This window comes from Elephas maximus, chromosome 12 (assembly GCF_024166365.1).
Source record: "Elephas maximus indicus isolate mEleMax1 chromosome 12, mEleMax1 primary haplotype, whole genome shotgun sequence".
In the NCBI taxonomy this organism is placed as follows: domain Eukaryota; kingdom Metazoa; phylum Chordata; class Mammalia; order Proboscidea; family Elephantidae; genus Elephas; species Elephas maximus.
This window is the reverse complement of record NC_064830.1, coordinates 99,459,180-99,470,044: the sequence shown is the minus strand read 5'-3', so window position 1 is coordinate 99,470,044 and position 10,865 is coordinate 99,459,180. Positions and strand designations below refer to the sequence as shown.

Below are 10,865 nucleotides of genomic sequence, written 5' to 3'. Positions count from 1 at the left end.
ACAAAGAAGGTCATAGTAGTTTTAAGGACAATGGCTTCACTTGGATTTCCTTTGAGTTTTTAAGTTTTAAAAGTGATCATCTTTATTTTTAAAACAGTAGCTGCAACGATGGCCTCAAACATACCAGCAATTGTGAGGATGGCGTAGAACGGGGCAATGTTTGTTCTGTCATATATAAGGTGACCATGAATTGGAGGCACGTTGACAACAACATTTTTTAAACCCAAATTATAATATTTTTTAAGCCCAGATTATTTTATAAAATACCTTAGGTAATATAGTCAATGGTTCCATAAGATCCACGTGGAATTTCTGATAAGAACCAGCAGCCTTTGGATTTACTGATAACACGGAGTTATTTGGATAACTGAGTTGTTTAGTTATCGATTTCTCACAAAGTATGAACTCCAGGGAGGTCATAGTGGGGGTATGCTTGGATGCTTTCCTAGTGCCATGTTTTCAACTAGTGCCTAGTTCAAAGTGTAGCTTGAACTTCCCAGGCTGCAGGTGGAGCTCAGGTGGCTCTTTCTCTGACTCCTGCTTCAGCCCCACCCCCTTCCCAGCATATAAATCTGCCAGCATCCTCCCTGAATCACAGCTGGGGTGGGAAGGAGGCTGTGCAGGTCTGGTGGAGCTTAGCACACACAGCTTGAAGGAAAAGTCAGAGGAGACTCTCCGGCAAGGAAAGTGACGATGGACCTGATCCCAAGCTTTTCCATGGAGACCTGGATTCTTCTGGTCACCATCCTGGTGCTCCTCTACTTGTGAGTAGCTTCCCAGCTTCCTCAGTGCCATTGGATTTGGGGTTATCATGCTTCTCCAACCACTTTTCCCCAGTTGTTTTGAAGATATAAAAGAGATAGGAAGGAAATTGCTTAAGTGTCGGTTTCCACGTGACCATAAGCAGTAATTAGTCATCTTATGCAAATCCTATGAAGTTACTCCTTCATAAATAATCCCTACCCCACCTCCCAAATCCCAGTTTCTGTGACAAGGCGTGTTTAGTGACATTCTTTGTTCCTGATGATTGATTACCAATTTAGATATAGACAAATCAACAACAACGCAGTAGAGGAAGGCCTAAAAAAAAAAAAAGGTCATTCAATTGGGACTATTTAGAGTAAAAGAGACCATTCACTTAGCAATATGGTTTTCAGCTTTTCCCGTGCCTGTTTGCGGCTTGATAACTCATTTCTTTTTATCACTGACCTTCATGCCCTTTTAAAATTTTATTTTATTGCATGTTATAAGATTGATTGGATTTGTATGGAATATTTGGAGGTATTACTGAATTAAAGGGTAGCCTCCAAAGAAGAGGAAACACGGTCTCATTTCTATTTATCATCTGGACAGAGAGATTTTTTTCTCATTTCTACTTAGAATTGTTTTCTTGTGTCGTCAAGACAGTTCTGACTCATGGCGACCTCATGAGTTAGAGTGGAACTGCTCCACAGGGTTTTCTTGGCTGTAATCTATACGGAAACAACAGATACCAGGTCTTTACTTCTGCAGTGCCAGTGGGTGAGTTGTAACCATCAGCCTTTTAGTGATCAGATGAGCACAAACCATTTGTGCCACCTAGGGACCTCTCTAGAATGAAACACTCAAATCCTGCAAGAGTCTGCTTATGAAATAGACACAAGCAAAGACCCTGGAAAATTATCAGATCGAACTTCCCAGGAGCCCAAAGTTTGGAATCTTTTCAAGTATTCACTCTAGGATTGGCATCAGGGTGATTTTGGCTTCTTTTCACTCATCATCATTACTCCTTTTGGGTCTCACAGTAGAGGTGGAAAAGGAAATGGTGATGGGATGTGATTATTGCTGTTGGAGTTGTTATTGTTATTTATTACGTACATGTTACCTCTCTAATACTGGCATCTGTATTGCAATCCTGGTGACCTAGCTTGCCTCTCACTTTATAGATATGGAACCCATTCACATAATGTTCTAAAGAAGCTTGGGATTCCTGGGCCCAAACCTTTGCCTTTTTTGGGAACTGCTCTGGCCTACCTCAAGGTGAGTGTTGTAGCTCCCTCTTTTGCTTCTTAAGGTTGCACATACCTGCTCGATTTCATCACCAAATGCCCTTCCTCAGGAAGAAGTTTCTAGAACGTTCTAGAAACTGTGCATACGCCATCCAGCACATTGGCCTGGATTCCCCAAGGGCCCTATTCTCAAATGCTGCAGTTTTTTGATCCAGTCTGAGGATCCCGTTGCCTTGCAGATTTAGCAATGTGCTAACATGGTAAACATCGTGAGGAGGAGTATCTGTTTGCCAGTGGTTCCTCCTAAGAAGTCACAGTGGTCTTAACGTTAGGAGAAACAAACAAAAGGCGTTTTGGTAGTGGCTCATTAAGCTGTGTGTGCTGGATTCAAACTCTCCTGCTTCCAGCCTGAGCTCTTGGTAGCCCTTTTTTTTGTACGCCTTACTGCAGAGTTTGCTTTCAAAAGTAGTTTATTCTATTTTATTTTTTGTTACTCCTGGATAGGTTTTAACTTCAGATTATTAGGCAGCTCAAGTATTTGTCATCTAGTAATTTGCAGGTAGTGCATCCTCTCAAGAACTGTAAAACCCTGTGCTTATTTCCCTGGCTTTACCCAGCCCTTGCCACCCACGCCATCTGTTGGGAATCTGAGAGCTACAACAAGGGCTTTCTGCCTTTCTTCTTTTCCGTCAAAGGAGCCGCCTCTGTGAGTGAGTCCGAGCTGGGAGTGAGTATCACTGAGATAAGGTTATTGTTGTCTATCAATTTCAGATCTTTAACTACTAAATGCGTTTTTCTTTTTTTAAAATAAAAGCATGTCCTTGTTGTTAGGTGCTCCAGTCATTTTCAACTCATAGCAACCCCCATGTGACAAAGTAGAACTTCATTATGGGACATTCACTCATTTTCTCCAAGCTTTATTTTTCTTGCATGTCCATGGAGGTAATTACTCAGAGGGTCAGGAGATTTTAGAGACAACATATACACAAACAAAAACATTTCAGAAAGACAAGAAGTTACTTATTATTCATAGACAATGTTACATCATTCAGTATCTACAGTACTTAGAGAAAATTCAGTTATTTAAAATTCTCCATTTAGAATATCTCCACTATTTACCCTCTTCAACCTTAAGATATCTCTGAATAAGAACTTCCCTTTATCTCCCAGTGAAAAGATAGTGTAATAGTTTTCTGGGGCTGCCATCACAAAGTCCCACAAAGTTGGTGACCCAAAATAACAGAAATTTATTACCTCACAGTTCTTGGGCCCAGAAGTCCTAAACAAGGTGTTGACACAGCAGTGCTTTCAGTGAAGGCTGTAGGGAAAGATGTATTCTTGCCTCTTCCTAGCTACTGGTGGTTCCTGGCAATCCTTGGCGTTCCTTGCTTTGTAGATGCACCATTCCCATCTCTGACTTAGTCTTCACATGACCATATTCCCCTTCTGTCCTCCTGCGTCTCTCTGGGTCTGTGACTCTTATCCTCTTCTTATAAAGCCAGCAGTCACATTGGATTGGAGCCCACCCTGCTCCAGTATGACCTCATGTTAACTGATAGCTCCTTTGTTGTTGTGAGTTGCTGTAGAGTCAGCTGCAACTCGTGGAGACCTTGTGTATAAGAGAATGATCCTGCACCATCTCCATGAGTTTCGATACGTTTAAGCCCATTGTTGAGGCCTTATTTCCCCGCAAGTTTACGTTCACAGGTCCAAAGGCTTGGATTTCAACACATCCTTTTAGGAGATACAATTCAATGTGTAACAAAGAGTAAGCTTGATTTCATCTCATCAGATTTTTTTTTAGTCCCTGAAATGTTAGGGGTGAGTACATTGAAATGAGTAATCTAGTTTTATTTTGTTTCTCCTTGCAGGGTGCGTGGGATTTTGACATGAAATGTTCTAAAAAGTATGGAAAATTATGGGGGTGAGTATTCTGGAAACTTCCATTGGATAAACTTGTTGTGAGGAAGCTCTCAGCTGTGTGGAGGACAATTGCAGCCCTGAGCCTCATAGGATGAACTATCTCTTGTAAAGCTCTTGGAGATTTGTCATAGCTGTGATCCCATATGTCTCCAGGTTTCATAGTCTACAGTCTGAGTGAGGCCTAGAAAATTGAAGATAATCACTTTTCTCCAGAGACTGCCAGCATTAGTTTCTGTCCATTTTTTCCTTCTGTAGGTCCCTTTTTATTGCCTCAAAATGCATTATTTCAAACGCTTCCGTTGTTGCTGTGTTCGGTTGAGTTGATTCTGACTCATAGTGACCCTTGGTGACAGAGTAGAACTGCCTCATAGTGTTTTCTAGGATATAATCTTACAGGAGCAGATCACCACGTCTTTCTCCCATGGAAACGCTGGGTAAGTTTGAACTGCCAACCTTTTGGTTAGTGGCAGAGCATAGAAATGTTGCTCCACTAGGGCTCCTTCAAACTCTTCTGCTCTTATTAGGTTCCTTCAGATTGGTTCACACTCATAGTGACCCTGTGTGCAACAGAATGAAGCACTGCCTGGTCCTACACCATCCTCACAGTCCTTATGCTTGAGCCCGTTGTTGCAGCCACTGTGTCAATCCATCTCGTTGAGAGTTTTCTTCTTTTTTGCTGACCCTCTACTTTACCAAGGATGACCACTCATGACTTGTCCCTCCTGATAGTATGTTTAAAGTACCTCAGGTGAAGTCTCAAAATCCTTGCTTCCAAAGAACATTCTGACTGTTTTTCTTGTAAGACATATTTGTTCATTCTTCTGGCAGTCCATGGTATATTCAGTATTCTTTGTCAATATCATAATTTAAAGTCATCAGTTCTTCTTCAGTCTCCCTTATTCCATTGTCCAGCTTTCACATGTATATGAGGCGATTGAAAATACTGTGGCTTAGGTCAGGGGAATCTTTGTAATCGAAGTGATATCTTTCCTTTTTAATACTTTAAGGAGGTCTCTTGCTGCAGATTTGACCAAGGAATACATGGTTTGATTTCTTGACTGCTGCTTTCATGGGCATGGATTGTGGATCTAAGTAAAATGAAATCCTTGACAACTATAATCTTTTCTGATGTTGCTTATTGATCCAGTTGTGAGTATATTTACTTTCTTTTTTCGTTGTACTTTACATGAAGATTTACAGAACAAACTAGTTTCTCATTAAACAATATACATATTGTTATATGACATTGATTAACAACCCCACGACATGTCAACACTCTCCCTTCTCAACCTTGGCTTCCCTGTTACCAACTTTCCTGTCTTCTCCTGCCTTCTAGTCCTTGCCTCTGGACTGGTGTCCCCCTTTAGTCTCATTTTGTTTTATGGGCCTGTTCAGTCTTTGAAGGGTGAACCTCAGGAGTGGCTTCATTACTGAGCTGAAAGTATGTCTACGGGCATACTCTCAGGGTTTCTCCAGTCTCTGTCAGGCTAGCAAGGTCTGGTCTTTCTTTTTGAGTTAGAATTCAGGTCTACATTCTTCTCCAACTCTGTCTAGGACCTTCTCTTGTGATTCCTGTCAGAGCAGTCATTGGTGGTAGCTGGGCACCAGGTAGTTGTACTGGACTCAGTCTGGGGGAGGCTGTGGTAGATATGACCCATTAGTCCTTGGACTAATCTTTCCCTTGTTTCTTTAATTTTCTTCATTATTTTTTGCTCCCAGAGAGTTGAGACCAGTGGAGTATCCTAGGTGGCTGCTCACAGGCTTTTAAGATCCCAGATGCTACTCACCAAAGTAGAATGTAGAACACTTTCTTTATGAACTATGTTATGCCAATTGAGGTAGATGGTCCCCAGAGCCCTCAGCCGAGCAATTCAGTTCCGCAGGGAGTTTGGATGTGATTATGGAGCTTCCATGACCTTGCCTTGCACAAGGTGTACTGGCTTCCCCAGTTCTGTGTACTGTTTTATGCTTTGCCAAAGTTACCACTTATCTATGGTTATTTAGTGCTTTTCCATCCCTAACCTTCCCTTCCCTTTTAAACATCAAAGATTGTTTCTTTTTGTGTGTAAATCTTTTCATGAGTTTTTACAGTAGTGGTCTCATACAATATTTGTCCTTTAGTGATTGACTTATTTCACTCAGCATAATGCCCTCCAGATTCATCCACGTTATGAGATGTGTTGCAGATTCATGGTCATTGTTTATCCTTTCATAATACTGCATTGTGTGTATGTACCACAGTTTGCTTATCCGTTCATCTGTTGACGGGCATCTAGGTTGTTTCCGTCTTTTTGCTATTGTGAACAAAGCTGCAGCGAATATGGGTGTGTATATGTCTATTCATGTGATGACTCTTATTTCTGTAGGATATATTCCTAGGAGTGAGATTGCTGGATTGTATGGTATTTCTAGTTCTGGCTTTCTAAGGAAGTGCCATATCACTTTCCAAAATGGTTGTATCATTTTGCATTCTCACCAGCAGCGTGTAAGAGTTCCGATCTCCCTGAAGCCTCTCGAACATTTGATATTCCCCTTTTTTTTTGTCTTGTGCCAGTAATGCTAGGGGAGTTGGTGTCTCATTGTGGGTTTGATTTGCATTTCTCTAATGGCTAGTGATCTTGAACATTTCCTCATGTGTCTGTTGGCCACTTAAATTTCTTCTTTGGTGAAGTGTCTGTTCATTTCCTTTGCCCATTTTTTGGTTGGATTATTTGTCTCTTTGTTGTAGAAGTGTTGGATTTTCTTGCAGATTTTACAGATTAGACTTTTGTTTGATTTGTAACAGCCCAAATTTTTTCCCCGGTCTGTACGTTCTCTTTTTACTCAATTGGTGAAGTCTTTTGATAAGTATAAGTGTTTAATTTTTAGAAGACCCCAGTTACCCATCTTATATTCTAGAGTTTGTGTGTTGTTGATTTGTATCCTGTTAATGCTGTGTATTAGGGCCTCTAGCATTGATCCCATTTTTTCTTCTATGAACTTCATAGTTTTTGGCTGTATATTTAGGTCTTTGATCCACTTTTAATTAGATTTGTATATGGTGTGAGGTATGGGCCCTGTTTCATTTTTTTGCAGATGGACATCCAGTTTTGCCAGCACCATTTGTTAAAAAGACTGTCTTTTCCCCATTTGATGGACTTTGGGCCCTTAGTCGAAGATCAGGTGACCATAGGTGGATGGGTTTACATCTTGGTTCTCAATTCTGTTCCATTGGCCAATGTGTTTGTTGTCGGACCAGTACCAGGCTCTTTTGACTACTGTAGCTGTATAATATGTTCTGAGGTCAGGTAGTGTGAACCCTCCTCCTTTATTCTTCTTCTTCAATAGTGCTTTACTCATCTGGGGCTTCTTTCCTTTCCATATAAAGTTAATGAACAGTTTTTCCATCTCTTTAAAGAATGCTGTTGGCATTTGACTCAGGATTGCATTGTATTGTAAAGCTCTTTGGGTAGTATTGACATTTTTACAATGATGAATTTATATATCCATCAATATGGTATGTTTTTCCATTTATGTAGATCTCTTTTGTTTTCTTGCAGTAGTGTTTTGTAGTTTTCTTTGTATAGATCTTTTACATCCCTGGTTAGATTTATTCCTATGTATTTTATTTTTTAACCACATCCACTGCCGTCGAGTTGATTCTTTTTTATTTTATTTTTTAGGGGTTATCATAAATGGTATTGTTTTTGTGATTTCCTTTTCATCATTCTCTTTATTGGTGTATAGGAATCCAACTGATTTTTGTATGTTTATGTTGTATCCTCCTCCTCTGCTGAATCTTTCTATTAGTTCCAGTAGTTTTCTCATGGAGCCTTTGGGTTTTCTATGTATAGTATGATAGCACCCGCAAATACAGACAGTTTAACTTCTTCATTATCAATTTGGATGCTCTTTATTTCTTTTTCTTGCCTTATTACTCTAGCTACGACTTCTAGCAAATGTTAAATAGGAGTGGTGATAAATGACGTCCTTGTCTTGTTCTATTCTCAAGGGGAATGTTTTCAGCTCTATCCATTAAGAATGATGTTGGCCGTTGGTTTTGCATAGATGCCATTTATTATGTTGAGAAATTTCTCTTCTATACCTATTTTATTGAGAGTTTTTGTAAGGAATGGGTGTTAGACACTGTTGAATGCCTTTTCTGCATCAATTGAGATGATCATGTGATTCTTTTCTTTCCTTTTATTTATGTGGTAGATTGTGTTGATTGGTTTTCTAATGTTGAGCTGTCCTTGCATAACTTTCACGAATCTTACTTGGTTGTGGTGTAGTATTTTTTTGATATGATGCTTTATTCTATTGGCTAGAATTCTGTTGATAATTTTTGCATCTATATTCTTGGGAGATATTTGTCTGTAATTTTCTTTTTTTGTGGTTTGGTTGCTTGGTTTTGGTATCAGGTTTATGCTGGCTTCATAGAATGAATTTGGAAGTATCGTTTCCTATTCTATGGTCTGAAATAGTTTGAGTAGTACTGGCATAAGCTCTTCTCTGAATGTTTGGTAGAATTCTCCAGTGAAACCATCTGGGCCTTGGCTTTTCTTTTTTGTTGGGAGTTTTTTTTTTTTTTTTAATTACCTTTCAATCTCTTCTCTTGTTATGGGCCTGTTTAGTTTTTCAACATCGTTTTGTGTTAGTTTGGATAGGTAGCATGTTTCTAGAAATTTGTCCATTTCCTCTAGGTTTTCAAATTTGTTGGAGTATAGTTTTTCATAATTCTCTCTGTTATGATCCTTTTTATATCAGTTGGGTCTGTTGTAATGTTCCACATTTCATTTCTTATTTGGATTATTTGTGTCCTCTCCCGTTTTTCTTTTGTCAATTTGTCCAGTGGTTTGTCAATTTTGCTGAGCCTTTGAAAGAATCAACTTTTGGCTTTATTGATTCTTTCTATTGTTTTCCTATTCTCTATTTCATGTATTTCTGCTCTTATCTTTATTATTTCCTTTCTTCTGGTGGCTGTGGGCTTCTTTTGCTGTTGTCTTTCTATTTGTTTAAGTTGTGTAGGTAATGTTTTGATTTTGTCAGTTTCTTCTTTTTGATGTGTGCATCTATTGCTATAAATTGACCTCTGAGGACTGCCTTTGCTGTGTCCCAAAAGTTTTCATATGATGTGTTTTCATACTTATTTGATTCTAGGAATTTTTTGATTCCATCTCTGATTTCTTCTCTTACTCAGTGGTTTTCAAGCAGGGTGTTATTCAGTTTCCATGTAATTGATTTTTTTCCCCTGCTCTTCCTGTTGTTAATTTCTACTTTGATGGTGTTGTGATGAGAGAAGATAGATTGTATTATCTCAATGTTTTGGATTTTGTTGAGGGTTTCTCTGTGGCTTAAGATATGGTCTATTTTCGGGAATGTTCCATGCATGGTGGAAAAGAATATGTACTTTGCAGTTGTTGGGTGGAGTGTTCTATATATGTCTGTGAGGTCATGTTGGCTGATTGTGCTCTTTAGCTCTGCTGTGTCTTTGTTGAGTTTCTTTCTAGATGTTCTGTCCTTTACCAACAGTGGTGTGTTGAAATCTCCTACTGTTATTGTGGAACTGTCGATTTCTGTTTTCACTGCTGTTAGAGTTTGTTTTATGTATTTTGGAGCCCTGTCATTGGGTATGTAGATGTTTATTTTGGTTAAGTCCTCATGATACATTCTCCCTTTAATCATTATATAGTGGCCTTCTTTGTCTTTTATGGTGGATTTTGTTTTGAAGTCTATTTTATCTGAGACTAGTATTGCCACTTCTGCTCTTTTTTGGTAGTTATTTGCTTGATATATTTTTTCCATACTTTGAATTTTAGTAAATTTACATCTTTGTTTCTAAGGTATGTCTCTTAGAGACAGCATATTGATGGACCCTGTTTTTTTTAATCTGTTCCGTCATTCTCTGTCTCTTTATGGGTGCATTTAGGCCATTTACATTCAGTGTGATTATTGACAGGCATGAGTTTATTGCTGTCGTTTTGTGAGTTTTTTTTTTTGTGGTGCTGACATTTTCTTTGTTCCTCTTACTCTCTTTTGCTGTATTCCTTTTGTTTGTGGTTTTCTTTTTTTTCTTTTGTTTTTGTAGATTGTGTTTATATTGAGAGTTTATGGTTTTCTTCTTTTTTTGTTGAGTAGTTTCCTAATTTTCTTTTTGGTTACCTTGAAATTTACCCTTACCGTCATAGATTTGAATGAGTCTATTATTACTTGGTATCACCTTGCCTTCCTCACCATTAGAAAGTTCTATACCTACACCATTTATTCCCTCTTTTATTGTTCTGATGTTGTCATTTACAGATTAACCTCTCTGGTTCCCTGTTGTAATTCTTTTGGTTTTGGATAATCCCTGAGAGTTCATTTCCTAGGAAGGTATCTGGCTGGTACAATCTTGCATCCTAAATTCAGGCTGTGGTCTGATGTTGTTTGTTCTCAGACTGAAGGACTCTCTTTAATAATTCTTGTAAGTTTGGTTTTGTTTTTACATATTCCCTTAATTTTGATTTATCTGGAAATGTCCTAATTTTACCATCATATTTGAACAAAAGTTTTGCAGGATTGATTATTCTTGGTTGCCAATTTTTTTTCTTTCAAGGTTTTATTTATGTCACCCCCTTGCCTTCTTACCTGCACGATTTCTGCCAAATAATCAGAGCTTAGTCTTATTGCTTCTTTGTATGTGACTTTTTGTTTTTCTTAAGCTGCTTTCAGAATTTTTTCTTTGTCTTTGGTTTTAGTGAGTGTGCTTATGATATGCCTTGGTGATTTTCTTTTGGGGTCTATCCTATGTGGGGTTTGTTGAGCTTCTTGGATGGTCAGGTTTTCATCTTTCCTGATATTAGGGAAGTTTTCTGTCAGACGTTCTTCAGTGATCCTCACTGTGTTTTCCATCTTCTCCCTCTGTTGTGGAACTCTGATCACTAGCAAATTTTTGCTTTTGATTGTATCCCACATAATTTTCAGGTTTTTTCTTTT

At 38.6% G+C, this 10,865-nt stretch overlaps 1 protein-coding gene across 2 annotated transcripts in view; it reads left to right on the top strand.

Moving 5' to 3' along the window:
• Positions 1-693: 693 nt before the first annotated feature.
• The window catches only part of LOC126086885 (cytochrome P450 3A8-like), a 63,221-nt gene continuing 53,049 nt past the window's right edge, over positions 694-10,865 (top strand). The window contains exons 1-3 of one of the 2 annotated variants that reach the window (XM_049903688.1): positions 694-764; positions 1,926-2,019; positions 3,860-3,912. In XM_049903688.1, coding sequence (XP_049759645.1) covers positions 694-764; positions 1,926-2,019; positions 3,860-3,912 — 218 coding nt within the window. Of the gene's footprint in view, positions 765-1,925; positions 2,026-3,859; positions 3,913-10,865 lie in introns of both variants that reach the window. The other variant, XM_049903687.1, reaches the window with a different exon arrangement.